Source organism: Epinephelus lanceolatus, chromosome 9 (genome assembly GCF_041903045.1).
Source record: "Epinephelus lanceolatus isolate andai-2023 chromosome 9, ASM4190304v1, whole genome shotgun sequence".
Classification (NCBI taxonomy): domain Eukaryota; kingdom Metazoa; phylum Chordata; class Actinopteri; order Perciformes; family Serranidae; genus Epinephelus; species Epinephelus lanceolatus.
Window position 1 is genome coordinate 29,084,652 of NC_135742.1, and position 15,607 is coordinate 29,100,258.

The window sequence follows — 15,607 nt, forward strand, 5'->3', positions numbered from 1 at the left end:
ATATTGGCAAAGTTTCCCTTTACATTCATTGTCGTCTATCTTGATGACCACTAATGTGGTGGTTCACTTTTACACTGTGATCTGTAGCTTATAGGATAGTTCAGCTTTAGCTTCTAACTACCTTTGTCTTTTTGACCTGTTTCTGCCACTTAGTCAGTTTGACATCCTGGATATATACTTCAAACACAGACTGTAGACCCCTCTGTCTGCTTCTGTGTGAAATCACTATTTAATTTTTCCAAAAATATGGTAGTATTTCTTCAGGGAGTGCAGTCAGTTACAGCGTGGGCTCCATGCTTGTGTCCAACCATTACAAATGGGCGGGGCTTAGTGAAAGGTCACTTCTGGAGCAGCTCCAGACTTTAGGATCCTATGACATCACACATTTGTGTTTTAGCACTCTACTTTTTGGAGTTGAGAGAGAGTTGTTCATGTTAACTAATGTTTTGGACTGTAGAAATAACATGTAAAGTTATGAATTTTGAAAATGGGCGGAGCTCCCCTTTAAAAACGCACAAAAATAATATAACTAGCCAAACACAAGCGGTTTTATGCGAAATGTCTCTTGCATTCTTACCTTCATAGCCAATAATGTTGCTACTGTTATATATATACATTGTACTACTCACTGTTAACGTCAAAGTGTGTTGTTTTCCAGCGTAACCATAATCAAGTTTACAACTGTCTGGACACGCTGCACAGGGTAGCTAGTTTAGGTAAACGGTTATCGACTAGTTTATACGGATACAGACACACTGTCTGAATAAAATAAAATAAAATAAAATAAAATAAAATAAAATAAATAAAAATAAAATAAATTCAAAACCTTACTACTTCAACTCTATGTCCCTGCCATGGAAGTATAACGACATAAAGAGACTGGGGAGCCCAACAACTACGCTAGCAGTAAATTAGCCTTTAGCGCCATCTCACGATTAAAAGTGAGATCTTTGTTGGGGGCGTCAGTGCCAACGTCATTACGTAAGCATTCTGTTGACGTGGCGTGAGCGGTGGCAACAGTAGCTAGCAGGTAGGGAACTCAGCAAAGGCAAGGTGAGACCGAAGATAATCCCGGGGGAGAATGGATATTATCCAGGTCGACTGATTGATCGGTGTTCACCTTTTCAGGTATAGCTTATTGTTGACGACTTCCTGTAAACATATCATTCGCCAGCTGTAACAACTGACCGATAGAAATGTACAAATCTTACTAGTCACACAACATAGGTGGACGCTAGTTAGCACTAACGTTAGCCTAGCCTGTGCAGATGGTTCTTAGTTTGCTAACTGTGGACGTGCGCTCTAACTTAACGTTAACGTTGCATCACTCTCTTAGAAGTACTAAATCAACCTGACAGTTCATTGTAGCCATAGGTGTTTTAAACAGACGTGTCTCCCCATCCTGTTGAATAATGTTATCCGTTGTACTTTTGCGGAGGAAGAGAAACTGAGGTGTAGCATTAGGTATGTTATTTCATATCCAAATTCTTATTCAAATAGTAGCTAACATGGAATTGTAGTCACAATAACTCTTGCATGCTTAGTTTCTTAATAACACCCCTGTGTGCTTGATAAAGAAGATAATTGTAGGTGTACGTAGGGTCAACACCTTAAATTGCTAACTTAGCTGCTAACTTAGCTAACATCACCTCATGTTGTTCAGGACTGACATTTGGTTTTAAAGCAGTAATCTGAAATCAAGTCTGCCTTTCTCATATCAGTTGCATCACAGCAATGATAGAGGAATAGCGAGGTAATGTTATCTGGCATGATATCACATTAGCCGGTGACGTTTCCGGGGCCGGAATGCTTGACGAAGCAGAAATGTTTAAAAAAAACAGAGGACATTGACATCTGAAGGATTCAATGTACTGCCTGTACTCTCAGTTATCAAATGGGAAGAGCCCCAATCTTATCTAGTTTCACTGTAACTTGAATGCCCATGGCTGTCAGAGAGATGGACTTTAGTTTGTCCTTTATCATGTTGAACAACGTCAGAAAAGTATCAGTGGAAATGAACTTCACTGCTTCCTACATTTGTTAATTGCAGGTGTCAGAAAAAAGAAAAGAAATGTACAGTCTTTTATGGCGTTGAAAAGATCACACAGGGCAGCTTTCATTCAGTCTTTCAATACATGTGTATTTTGACTGATTATATTTTTATGTTTACCTGTTGGATGACATTGACAACTGTAATGGTACAAAGTGATCGTTCCTTGTAATGGCACCCACTGTAATCTTTCTCTAGAGTGATTAAAAGTGTGGAAGACAATGACATTGTAGTCACCTGTATGTATGGCTAAAGTTTTGACGCCCCTATCCGCCAAGTTGTTGATGCATCCCTTACTGGTTTTTGGTACTCAGGCCTATCTTTGCTCTTTCCAATACAGGGAAGGAAAATGTCCAGTATGAGCCAGCACTATGGGTTCCAGTCAGCCACCATGGTGCAGTCTGCCAATGGCGGTCATGCCTATCTGTTTGGAAACAATGTCTCAGAGAACGACCTGTCCGAGGAGGATGGGGAGAGCTATGAGCTGCGGCCACGTGGCAGAGAGAGGCTGCGGAGGAGCACCTCCAGAGAGAGGCTGGACGATATTGTCTACCTGACCAGAGATATCCAGGAGGGTGACACCCTGAACAGCATTGCCCTGCAGTACCATTGCACAGTATGTTCAGACCTGTGTGTGTGTGTGTGTGTGTGTGTGTGTGTGTGTGTGTGTGTGTGTGTGTGTGCGCGCGCGTGTGTGTGTGTGTCTGTGTGTCTGTGTGTCTCTCTGTCTTTCTTCATGTCCTTGTCTCCTTGGAGATTACCCACTCAACTCCCCTTCATTTTCATGCTGAAGTAGACTATCTTTCTTCTTACATAATGCATATCCTCAAACACTGTGTGTCCTTTAAGCAATTAGAGCTGCAACTAACAATTATTATCATTACTTGTAGACAAATTAAGTAACCGGTTAGTCTGTAGAATCATCAAACATGACATGCCCATCAACAGTTACCAGAGTACCAACTAGGGATGCATGATATCAGATTTTTTTGCCAGTGTCCAATATGCGGATATGTAACAACTTATTTGGCCGACAACCGATACAGATATATCAATTTTTTTCCTCACCTAATTATAGTGAACATCAAGTTTCTACTGTAGTGGAATAAACATCTTATTATGCATGCATTATGTTATTGTGATGGCCCACCAGCAGATGGAGACATTAAATAGAACGCTTTTCAATGTATGCAATAGTCATTCATGGTGCAAAATAAGAAAAAGCATGTTGGCTGATACTAATAGTACATTTTAAAGCTGATATTGGCCGATACTGATGATGTGCAATAATATCATGCACCTTTAGTCCAAACTGATTTCTTTAAATTCATTACTCTGTCTAACCAACAGTCATACAGTGTAGTGTAATCAAGAACATTGATAGACTTAATATTAACACTAATAGATGTCTGCTTTGTACGGTTGTTACTGTATTTTATAATTTAAGTAGAAAATGTCCAAGAAAATGGTCTCATTGTTAATTTTCAGTTTTAGCCACAGTCCCAACATTAGTCCTCCCTTTCCTTACATCAGGAAAGTACTATCCAATACTTAGTAACATGTTTTCATTCATATTCAGTTTCAGTTTATTTTATTTATAAAAAGGACAGTACACAGTAATCAACATTACTGTAAATGTGACAGTTTTAGCCAGCCAGCTAATTCACAACTGTAGTCCTCCGGCAAGATGTTATGAAACCATAACCTAAAACAGAAGCCTTAAAAGTAAGATACAGTATTTACAATATATACAGAACAGGACAACATAATAATACATAATAGCCATGCAAAAAGCATAAAACAGCAGCATGCAGTCTAATAGCAATCAAGCCATATAGTTCCTACATGCCATCCCAGGTCTTTTGAAGACTGAACTACTCCCTAGTAAAAAAAAAGAAAAAGAGAATGGTTATTTTCAGGTCACAAAATATTGCACATTTAAAACAGCTATAGCCTAATCAGTAACACTAAACAAATGACACTGTGAAAACGTGTGACAATGTGAAAAGGGTTGCTTGTAGGATGAACCTGCAGAGATTCACACAGCTGTATGGTGAGTTTCACCTAATCCAGGGGTATCAATCATACAACCCAGGGGCCAGCACCGTCCCGCCAAAGAGTCCAATCCGGCCCACCACCGGACTTTGCACACCTGATAATGATGCACTTGCGATAGCTAATTGTTGTAAGGTTTAAACAGTGAATAGATACTTCATGTAAAATGCTGCCTCAGAGACTTTTCACCATGACTATAATACAGCTCTCTGAGGTAACAGTGAATACTTACTGTGGTCATAATCAAATATATTTTGAACATTGTGCAAAATATTGTCAACCAGCAGCTTCAGTACAAAAGGATCTGTATCAGACTTCTATCTTAAAATAATATAAGTAGAGCCCCGCTGCTGAGGCACCGACAAAATGGTTGTGAGCTGATGATCATTTGTTTTGTAAATGAGTGAAAGTTTTCAGAATGAACTTCTTTACACTAAGTAAGGGAAACATTTGAAGGGGTTGTTATTTATAGGTTATTAATAATGGTTCAACTGGTTTGGCCCACTAGAGAGCCAACTGGGCTGTATTTGGCCCCTGAACTTAAATGAATTTGACACCCTTGACCTAATCGTTTAGCTGTCAGGCTCACAGTGTTGCCATTTGGTTCACTTTTACAGCTCTTCTCTTTTTAGTGAAAGAGCTCCAAAAACCCATTGTACACTACCTGCTCAGCACTAAAGACACAGTTAGTGACTTGCTGATAAACATAGCGGCGCATCTAGCAGCTCAAGAGTCCCATATTCCCTCAGGAGTTGATAGAGATCAAACAGAGCTAAAAGGTGACTGATTATTGGACATAGATTTGTCAGTAAGCCAGAAACATGACTCCAAATGATTGATAATGTTGCTATATTACTGCTGGATGTGTAATAATAAACAGCTGTTTGCAAACAAATTTGCCTCATCAACTTAAAAGATGATAGTTTATCAATTTTGTGTTCACAACTTGTTGCAGTTGCATGTGATTGGCCAAAAAAGAACAAACAACAACAACAACAAAAAAAAAAAACAGGTTAAATGTAAGCCAAAATATAGAGAATGTGAAATATAGATAATTAATTTCAACAGTTAACAGATAATGTTCCTAAATCATATGTAAAATAAATTCCTTAGTGCACAACTTTATGTAACAGCTCCTTAATAACATGGTAAATTTTCTAATAGAACTTTAACTGTCTTTGCATAACATCTGTATATTTCCACCATCGCACATGGACAATACTTACTACTCTTTAAGTTAATTCGCATAGCTTTATTTTTATAGTTCTTGTCACATTTACTAATTTGTATTACTATTTTCTGCATTCTCCGAACCTGGAATATTAAGACCACATTGATGTGTAACGTAGCAATTTGTGTCTGTAAGCATTGTCGTAAATTCGTCTGTTTTCCGTGTGTTTCCCAGGTGGCTGATTTAAAGCGTGCCAACAACCTCTTGACAGAGCAGGACTTCTTTGCCCTGCGGTCAGTCAAGATTCCTGTGAGGCGCTTTAGTGTCCTCACCGAGACTCACAGCACCGGACCTCTCAAATCAGCCTCCCCCTCAGGTGCTAGGCGCCTTCCCCATATTTCACCTGTTACCTCCCTCCCCTCCGAGTCCTCCACAGACTCTTCCTCTTCCACTGACAGTGTGGAGGGATTCCTCCTGGAGAAGGACAAGGACATTGAGCGGCTGGTGAAATCAACAGGTCCATCGCGGAACAGCTTAAACGAGGTTGTGTCCTCCTTGACGCTACAGCAACAGCAGCCACTGCTTGGAGAAATGGAGTACAAACCAGTACAGAGAAAGGACCCTTATTACGGGGCAGACTGGGGCATGAGATGGTGGACGGCTGTGGCCATCATGCTGGTTGTGGGCATTGTCACACCTGTGTTTTATCTGCTGTATTATGAGGTTCTCATGAAAACTGACGGTAGCCATCACGGCGTACCTACCGATGCTCATGGCCTCATCGATCACGGACATACCCATGACAACCATGCTGTCGGAGAACACAACCATGTAGGGGATGGACACGGACAACATATTGGAAATGTGGTTAATGGAGATTCACAGGGACACGGTGCGGACAAAGCAGGAGACGGAGAACACGGAGGGCATGAGAAAACATAACAAGGGATTTTGAACTTTACATACAAATTTATTGCTAACTCAGAGACCTAATAAAACTGGGCAGATGTTCCCATCGTTGAGTAGTTTTTATAGACTTAATACATCAATGCAATCTGTCTGACAGGACAGTATGTGGTGAGAACAGTCATTTATTTACGGTTGAGAGACTCAGAATAAGTCTTTCCCTGTGTCTGTCCATTTACAGTTATGTGCATTTCAACAGAGAGTAAATTGGCTGGAAACAACAAATGTTATGCTGGGCTTAACTTTTCCTAAATGATGGATACGTGTTAGAGTTATTATCATCAGTGTAGCCAATATAATTGAGATGATGTTTTTGTTATCATGCTGCTGCATTCTCAGTAAGCCACACACAAACTGTATCCAGTACGTTAAAATACAAACTGAGACAGACGACAACACACTTATCTATTTCTGTTTATTCATTGATGGCAGAGATTAATTATGTGGTTTTGGTTTTAAAGCAGGTTTTACTCAGTTTGGACCAACTGCATTTTTGTATATTTTCCACACTATTTGTTGGAAAAGTATGATTAATGCCATTGAGTTTAATATAGAATTAATTTATTTTAAGACTATTGAGGAATAGCCTTTACTTACACTATCAGTATTGGGAATCTTTTTTCTTTCCTTTAGCTTGCTTAGAGAGACCTGCATTATTTTGTCATTTAAAAAAAACCTCTGAGCATGGTGATGAAAATGGGAAATGCACATTATTCCCATTATGACTTATACTTGTAATTATGTGAGATTTTAGACTTTGTTATATAGCCCTTTTATTTTATCACGGTGTTCACTTGATATTTTATGAAAATGCATTACATGTTGTTGACAGTATGTGCCTTTCAACCTGTGGAAACGTGCCCCAGGCTGGAAAATAAATACATCTATTTTGAATAAATTATTGCCAGTGTGCACACAGTTTGGCATCTCTTATTTACATAAGGTATAAAAAGAAAACTTGTCTTTCAAGATTACCCCAAAATAAAGCAAACAAAACTATCACTCTGCTAGACAACTTATCTACAATAATTAAGCAATATAAATAAGTACATCATGACGGTTTACGTCAACACTGTCTCAGTATGTTGCTTCGCCATCCATGTTGTCATCACTATCTGCAGCAAAATCTTCACCATTGTCAAAATAGCTGTCAATGTAGTCGTTTTCCTGCATAGAAACAAAGGAAAATTTTAACACTGCTTCTTACAAATTGACCACATGAATTTGCCAACAAAGATTTCAGGTTATGATTTGTAATCTAACCTCTTCAACATCCTCTTCATCGTACTCTTCCGCCTCAATTTCTTCCTCATCCTCCTCATTTCCTTTTTTCTTTTCAGTCTCATCATCTGATTTTTCAGGGTTCCCGTCATCCCTCTTTGCCAGTTCCTGAAATATAGACATTGAGATTTATTAATTATGGAAAACATTTCCTAGCTCAGAAGGACATACGCAGTTCTTGGTAGGTACATGTATGCACCAACTTCATACCTACATAAATGGGTATTTAATAAATCACATAAAGAGAAAATTCACAGTACATGTTACACTCAGTAGTTGAACACAGAACAAACAAGTAAGAAAAAGCTTACATCTAATTTACTCAGTACAGCTTCTGTTTCTTTGCGGGATATCTTCACAGCTTTCTTCTTTGTGCCTGTTAGATTAAAGCATTTTGTCTTTATTTTTACAGCCATCAAATGGAATCTCGCTCAACATAATGTCTTAAATATTTACCTGGTTTAGCACGAGGTTTTTTAGTTTGGGGCATCAATTCTTTTGGGAGGTGGTTCCAGTCTAAAATACCAAGAATAAAATCTCCATTATCTTCCATTTTTCTTTGTATTTGCCATTATCATTTGACAGTATGTTTGGCAAGTACCTGGAGTCCAGTCTTCATCTTCTATCTGACGTAGCCTCAGGTATCTCTCCGCGTATCTCTCCACCTCTGTTTCAAGTAAACAAGAGAAATTTCTACTTGATTGCGCTCTTAAACACAACTCAATTCATTCTCACAGACCACTGGGGGTGCTACTTCTTATTCTAAGCCACGACGCTAAATCATACTTAGAGTAGTTGTGACTGCAGAGTCACCGACTGTTGGACAATTTTATCAGTCCCAAAGCAAAAGTGCCTTTTATAGACATAATCCATCAAATCCCAGCTCGTTATGATAAATGTTAGCACTTTATTTTGTTCCTAAACACCTCAATTACGCATCTGACAACATTTAGGACCAGACTTAAAACTTAATCTACTGCTTGTTTTGAGTAAATTTAGATCATCGCTGAATAAGGGAACTATGAGGCAAGCCAGGCCAGACCACAGAAATCATATTAAAACAGCCGCATGAAGCAGCAGCTGTAACTCAATACTACACAATAAATACACTTCTCTCTCCTTTTCCCAGATATGATCCTAATTAAATGACCGAATACCTAAGTGCTGCATTATCTTCCCTCACAGCAGCCAGTTGTCTTGCCGCAGCACTTCTGTCAGATGTCAGGTTTCTAATGCACTACTCTCCTCCTTACCTGCTTTATTGGACAGGGGCTTGATGTTGTGTGGCCGCCGCTGCATCGCTCCCCTCATCTCCTGTTTTAAGGCCAGCATGTAGTCCTCATCCTCGCCAGCTTTCAGTGGCACTGGCTTAAAGTCTGTGTTCTGGAGGAACATAGATGGTGGAAGGGAGATGATAGCAAATAAGTTACGTTACTTTTTTACAGATTTGTTTGCACTTTTAGTTTTACCTTCATTTTTTTCTTCAACAGATTACTTTTTGGATTTAACTGATATTAGTGCAATTTCATCTGTTGTTGACAGTAAAATAGCACCCAATCATCCAACACTTTAAGTGAAAGAGATGATGTCAAGACAATTAAAATATATCCTTTATATTTATACTGAGTAACATTCCTGTGCAGTTTCCTACTGTGTAATATTTTACTACTTACTTTGCAATAATATTATGTATTATATTGTATGAACAGTAAAAATACTACACACCATGTGTGTTACTGCAATTATCCAATTCAATTATCAATCATGGACATACAGTATCTGTATGATAAAAGGTGCATATGGTGTTTATTGGTCTAATATTATTCTATTTTTAATTATCTAACCTGTGTTTTTGGCATATTTTTATCCTTATTTAGCACACAATATTTTTCCCCCTTTTCTTTCACTTCGAACTCTTGAGCTATTGTAATGTGTGATTTTCCCTGGTGTGGGATTAATTAAGTCTTCTCTTTCTTGTCCCTTCCCGTCCCGTCTCGCCTCGCCTCGTCTCGTTTTAAAATACAGTCAAAACTGGATTCCAACCTCACAAGTAATGGTGCACGGCCCTTCTGGTATAAATACGAATAAGCTGACTCAAAAAAACTGGGCAATTAAAGAAGGATGATGTTTTTAATGTTGGTGTTCAGCTGACAGGGGAGACCTGCAGAGCACCAAGGTTACTTAAGTGCTTAGCTTCAAAGACAAACTATACTATATATTACACATACGCTCCAAATTTTGTGCCAAGGGAAATCAAACAAACAAGCAAACAAAAATGGCCACAGGACATCCTGAACTTACATCTTTGTGGTCTGTGTTACCTTAAGTTCAACTGGACTTTTGTGCATGCCTCCATAGAAAACAGCTAACTATTGAATTTTTTGACTGATAGGGGACCACTTTAACAACAGCAAAAGATTTCAAAACATCCGTTAGCAAACTCTCACATGACTCGTGCAGTATAATCCAAGTCTCAGTTATTCAGTCGTATTGTCAGTACTTTCAAAACACATTAAGTTTTGCTAAAAACCTTAATATTGGAGTGTGACATTGAAGAGACCATAGATAATCTTTACTTTCAGTTCAGTTTAAAATTATATGGTTTTAGTGAAAATATATGTGTTTAGGGAGAACTGAGCCTATGATTGGATAAAGAGACAGAGGAAGGATTGTACTGCATGAGTTGTGTGTTGTTAAGGGGTGTTTATCTGTTGTTAAAAGTGGTCCCCAATCAATCAGTAAATCAGTATGTTTGCTTTTCTCATGGAGGCACGTGAGAAAAACAAAGCCGTCCTCATAAATTCGGCATAACTAAGTGATTTACAAATGCTCATTTTGTGGGTAAAGTATTCCTTTAACTACCAACAGGGCAAACTGACCCCCAGGCCTCAAAACCCTCAGGTATATCAGGTGGTTTGTGATAAGATATTTAAGGTATTTACCACCAAATGGTTGGTCTCTGGGTCTGTGTGCAAAATATAATTAAGCTGTCAGGTGTAGTGTGGAAAAGAATGTATGCACAGTGCACAGAGATTTGAGGAAGAGGAGTCAGTAGGGACCCAAAAGTCATTTTTGCACAGTGGCAGTCAATTTGCTGCATCATGCAGAAAATTAGCACCAGCAGCTGGCAGTTTGTCTATTACAGGATGATGCTCTCGGAGAAGCCACTTAATGGGAAACTGCTTTTAAACAGACAGGCTCTTAACATTACCATGACAAACACTTCTTTTATATTTTATCTACACAAACAATATCAGTTTGAGATGTCATGCACATTTCCACCAGTCTCTCTCATATATCAACACATACTTTGAAGACTAACATCCCTGAAACACAGTGCCTTACAACTCTTTGAGGGCTTTTAGGTCAATTTAATACCCTGCGATGTGATATGTCATCCTGGCATCTCTGCATTTGTGAGTGTGTGTGGTTGGTACTTACGGGAAACAGAGGGCTGGGCCCCACCCTGGCTTCTGGCATGCTGCCCCTGCCGATGCCCAGAGCCTCAATGTTGAAGGTGAAGGCAGCCACTCCACGACCCTTGCCTGCCATGGCTGCTGGCCTCCTCTGTACCTGTAACACACACAGTGCCCATGCTTTCAGGCAACTTCACTGTCAGACACGTGTGGACACAACAAGTTGCTGTACCACAGCTTGCATCGCCTTGTGCCTTACTTTGCCTGCTGTTGAGCGTTTGTCAGCACTGAAACAGTATATCAGAGACTAATGAACATACAATACGTTGTTATACTCACTATAATGAGACTTTTAGTGAATTACTCCTAATGTGGAGACGTGTTTCCAGGGCTATTCGGTGGCATTTAGCCTCACTGAGTCTCCATGTTTTCACTTTTCCGGTTTGTCATTCAGCTACTCAGTTTTATCTGTTGTTCGGCATTTAAACTAACTCTGAAACACTAAATTTACAGCTATACTTAACAGAAATTTGTACACTTGTGCTGTAACCGGCGTGTAATGCTGCTCACACACTACACTCAGCAGTATGCGTAAATGTGGCTTCACTCGTCCCGCCCCTCGTGACGTTTAAGAAGGCGGAGTCTATTTACAATCAATAGAATAGCGCGCTTTATGTTGTCGTCACTCCACTGTTCGTCCAATGAGCACGCTCCCCTCCTACAAGGGTGTGTCGGCAGCCACCATCACACCAACCTCAATGAAAACATATCACCTCTAGCTGGAAGGCTAGTTACACCTCTCCGCCGCTGAATCACCTGACAGCCCCAAACCCGCAGCAGGTTAATTCGACACGTGCATGAACTGGGATGTCTGCAGCCGACTGGTACGCCCACAAGTCGCTGGGAGACGGACTCTTCTGGATCCAGGAGCGATTCTACCAGTCGGAGAACCGGGCCAACATCTGGCTGCTCCGCGGCTCGCACCAGGACGTGGTGATAGACACCGGGCTGGGCTTGAGGAGCTTACCTGACTACATAGACGGCAAGGGGCTGCTGGGCGAGGACCCGCAGAGGAAGAACCCGCTGCTGGCCATCGCCACCCACGCCCATTTCGACCACTCGGGCGGTCTGCATCAGTTCCAACAGGTGGGCGTCCACAGCGCCGAGGTCGATGCTTTGGCCAACGGAGACAACTTCGAGACGGCCACCTGGCTCAGCGACAGAGAGATAGCCGAGGCTCCCAGTCCGGGATGGAGGGCCAGGCACTACAAAGTCAAGGCTGTGCAGCCCACACACATCCTGCAGGAGGGTAGGTAGGAGATGCAGCCTTTGCAGATTCTGCAGGTGTGATTTATTGTAAGGGGGGTGGGTCTGTGATCACAGGCGAGGTCAGAAGGTCTAAACGCATTTGCTCAGGAATAAGCATCATGGTCGATACCATTAGACAGTATTTAATGGGTGCGCCTGGACCCAGTAGCTGTAGCTCGTACATTAGCTCTATACAGAGGAATCCTTCCTATTCCTATGCCCACAGGGGGATTTCACCGCACAATGAATTTGGCAGAAGACCAAAAATGACTTGCTAAAACAATGCACACACACACATTCCTATGAATATAGAGGCATACAGAATATGAATGTATGATGCACAAAGCTTATGTTGCAAAGGATGCTGTGTTTGCTGAGGTGAGGTGTAAATAGCTCATTAGGTAACATACTATGGGCTATGTAAAGAGTGCAGAAGGTGAGGCAATATGTGACAAGATGTGACAAGAAGAATTTTTTATAGGCAGCTGTTTTGCTCATCCTTTATCAGTCTTTGCAGAGGAGCTCTATTTTAAGCCAGCGTGCTGATGACTCTGGCACTTCCAAGAAAGAAAGAAAAAGAGCATGCAGAGATGGGCTTATGGAAGGCATCCCATATTATTAACTGCACAGCATGGACTTAACCATCACCCACTCTACTAATGGCAGATACACACCAAATCAGTCACTAACAGAATAAACTCACACTATGCCATGATAGATTTTTCATTCATTTTATCCTAACCGATGACAAAGCTTCAAAGCATTTTTTTCTTGTGTTTGAGTTTGGACCCAAACTTGTTTGTTTGGATCTTTAGTATTCTCACAGAGTGTAAGTTCTGCACCATCAGGCAGTGCACCGACTGGTTCTGCTGTGTCAGAGCCACTGCTGCAGTGCAGTTGGAATATCTCATTGCTCAGTGTTTCAGTTTCACCCTTCGCTCACACCGATCTGTACCAAATCAATGATACACTGAATGTCCTGGACGTCATGATGATATGAGACATGTGACATGCGGGAAACACAAATATAACCCTGGATCAATTCCAGCTGACCAAATTATGAGGAACATAAGGATTTAGTACACCTGTGAGTGAAAGGCATATGTTACACAATAATATGTGGAAATGACTTTGAAAAACATCTGTCTCCTGTCCAGGTGATGTCATCAACCTGGGTGACAGACAGCTGACGGTGCTCCACATGCCCGGTCACTCGCGGGGCAGCATCTGCCTCCATGACCGTGACAATAAGTTGCTCTTCAGTGGGGATGTGGTGTATGACGGCGCCATGATTGACTGGTTGCCCTACAGCCACGTCAATGACTACATCAGCAGCTGTGAGCGCCTGGTGGGGCTGGTGGACAGCGAACAGGTAAAACTGAAACACAACAGGACCATTTCAGCTCATGGTTCCATATCATGGGTCAGACTAATTGAGATTTGATGCACATCCAACCCCATCATCTAAGAAATACTAGATGTAGAGGGTCATGATCTGTTATGATGTTTTTGACAGAGGCGTCCATCTGTATCTGCTCAACCAAGTGAATGATCTGACTCCGTCTCAGTACTTGACCTGGGCAGAGTTTAAACTTGAAGTGTGTAAGATTTGAACTGGACTCTGTGCAATCTAACAGGAAGTTGGGATTTTAAACCTGAAATTGATATTGTGTGATCAGAAGTTGCTATATTTATTATTTTTTATAGAACTATGCGCAGAACAAAGTCAGAATTGAGCCTCATTTTTGATCACAAGAGTAAGAGATTGAACATCGCTACCGAAATGAGGATTTCCCCTCATCTCTAGCAAATTTATTCTAAGAATGGAAATTTACTTGTAAATCAAAATTTTTACCAGAACTTGTTTTTCAGCTGTACATAATATCCTTACAGTAAATCAGAGCTTTGTACCACAGCAGTGGATACAGATGTTTCAGTGTGCCTCAGCTGATGATTTATAAATGAATGTAGCATGTACTGTACATCATTTTTGAAGTGTCTAACAACTGGCAAATTCATTTAACAGGTTGACCAAGTCCTCCCGGGACACTACAACACCTTTGGCGCAAAGCGGCTCCATCGGATTGCATCCACATATATCAGCAGAGCTGGAACGTGCCCTGCAAAGTTCTCCACATTTGCCTGGGGTACTCTGGCGGGGGTGGCGCTGCGGGCATATAACCCACGTAGTGCCTGCTAATGAGAGGGGATCATGGAGCTGGAGGGGAGCACAAGTGCACAAAGAAAGATGTTTAGATATGGAGGGGAGACAGCCCTTATTTATCTGTAACCCGATGTAACATTTTTCATTCACTTATGTAATCCAACAAAATATCATATAATTGCCAAACTTTGTGTAAAATGCCCTGATTGGGTTACATAAGTCAATAATCAGCATCATATGAAGCATATAATATAAAGTATTTATAGTGTGATTCTGTTCTATATTAATGAATACGTATTTGTTGGATTGAATATGGTTATATGTTTGATTTTTATACTTTAAGCAGTTGTGAAATTATAATAGCACAACAATGGTACAGCTCTGCACTGCAAACAGAAAGCAGAGTCAGTATGGCCATAGTATTTCTCTATGCATTTTACAATGCTCAGTGAAGGCTCAGTGTCAACTACCTCCAACGTTTGTAACAGTGCTTTGTACTATTGGCAAATCTACGGCTTTGGTATCGAAACATTGACAATAAAGCCTCTGTTCTACCTGCCCTTCTTGATGCATCCACAAGACAGACAACTGCAGCGTCTGTGTGAAATTTTATCTTCAGGTGTTCACATAAGATGGGATCTCCTGTGGGATTTAGCTGCTGGAGGGAGAAAGAGAGGAATAGAATTGAATAGAAGATGATCCATCGTGCTCAAAGTGCAGAGCACTTAAAGTACTTTAGTGATCTAACAGAAAGCTCTCCCACTGCAGGAAAAGTGTACGTGGTGGAAAAGAAAAGTTTCCTTGAGCCTTGTTTCAGCTTACTATACAGAAATTAAACACAGGGTGTGTTTGACTTGTTATAACTCAAATATTTTGTGCTACTGTGTCAATACAAGTAAAGAATGTATTTATATATTAATCACACTGTAAGACACACAGGATTAATGATTTCATCTAAAAAGGTTATGCCATTAACAGATTTATTATGTAATATTTCAGAGTTCAAAATACTGTATTTAATTGTTAACAACTAGAATTACCACCTCATGTTTGTTTGCCTCAGCAAACCAGTCAAGTTGCAGGTACAGTTTACATCCATGTCTTTCCAGACTCATATGTAGCCATGACAGTAGACTATGGTTTAAATTTGGATGCTGCTAATGTAGATGGTTCACAAACATATTTAACCTGGCAGC

General features: G+C 40.4%; 3 protein-coding genes across 3 annotated transcripts; 2 read left to right on the top strand and 1 right to left on the bottom strand.

Annotated features, from left to right (window-relative positions):
* The first annotated feature begins 992 nt into the window (after positions 1–992).
* Positions 993–7,152, top strand: lysmd3 (LysM, putative peptidoglycan-binding, domain containing 3). The gene is made up of 3 exons (XM_033620549.2): positions 993–1,128; positions 2,391–2,666; positions 5,511–7,152. The coding sequence occupies exons 2-3, from the start codon at positions 2,400–2,402 to the stop codon at positions 6,216–6,218; spliced, it is 975 nt and encodes a 324-aa protein (XP_033476440.1). The 5' UTR covers positions 993–1,128; positions 2,391–2,399; the 3' UTR covers positions 6,219–7,152.
* polr3g (polymerase (RNA) III (DNA directed) polypeptide G) lies at positions 6,641–11,554 on the bottom strand. Its single transcript, XM_033620550.2, has 8 exons — positions 11,279–11,554; positions 10,965–11,096; positions 8,777–8,906; positions 8,125–8,190; positions 7,980–8,039; positions 7,835–7,899; positions 7,506–7,631; positions 6,641–7,409 (listed from the first exon to the last, which is right to left on the bottom strand). Exons 2-8 carry the CDS (start codon positions 11,073–11,075, stop codon positions 7,320–7,322), a joined length of 648 nt encoding a protein of 215 aa, XP_033476441.1. The 5' UTR covers positions 11,076–11,096; positions 11,279–11,554; the 3' UTR covers positions 6,641–7,319.
* Positions 11,555–11,662: 108 nt separating this feature from the next.
* mblac2 (metallo-beta-lactamase domain containing 2) lies at positions 11,663–14,970 on the top strand. Its single transcript, XM_033619058.2, has 3 exons — positions 11,663–12,248; positions 13,405–13,619; positions 14,274–14,970. Exons 1-3 carry the CDS (start codon positions 11,807–11,809, stop codon positions 14,445–14,447), a joined length of 831 nt encoding a protein of 276 aa, XP_033474949.1. The 5' UTR covers positions 11,663–11,806; the 3' UTR covers positions 14,448–14,970.
* The last annotated feature ends 637 nt before the right edge of the window (positions 14,971–15,607 follow it).

Excerpts from the sequence above, each read along its gene's own strand:
- lysmd3 (XM_033620549.2), top strand. The coding sequence starts at position 2,400 with ATGTCCAGTATGAGCCAGCACTATGGGTTCCAGTCAGCCACCATGGTG. Across the intron at positions 2,667-5,510 it reads CCCTGCAGTACCATTGCACA|GTGGCTGATTTAAAGCGTGC; the intron begins GTATGTTCAGAC and ends TGTGTTTCCCAG.
- polr3g (XM_033620550.2), bottom strand. The coding sequence starts at position 11,075 with ATGGCAGGCAAGGGTCGTGGAGTGGCTGCCTTCACCTTCAACATTGAG. Across the intron at positions 8,191-8,776 it reads GCCCCTGTCCAATAAAGCAG|AGGTGGAGAGATACGCGGAG; the intron begins GTAAGGAGGAGA and ends TACTTGAAACAG. Across the intron at positions 8,040-8,124 it reads AGATGAAGACTGGACTCCAG|ACTGGAACCACCTCCCAAAA; the intron begins GTACTTGCCAAA and ends TTGGTATTTTAG.
- mblac2 (XM_033619058.2), top strand. The coding sequence starts at position 11,807 with ATGTCTGCAGCCGACTGGTACGCCCACAAGTCGCTGGGAGACGGACTC. Across the intron at positions 12,249-13,404 it reads CACACACATCCTGCAGGAGG|GTGATGTCATCAACCTGGGT; the intron begins GTAGGTAGGAGA and ends TCTCCTGTCCAG. Across the intron at positions 13,620-14,273 it reads GGCTGGTGGACAGCGAACAG|GTTGACCAAGTCCTCCCGGG; the intron begins GTAAAACTGAAA and ends TTCATTTAACAG.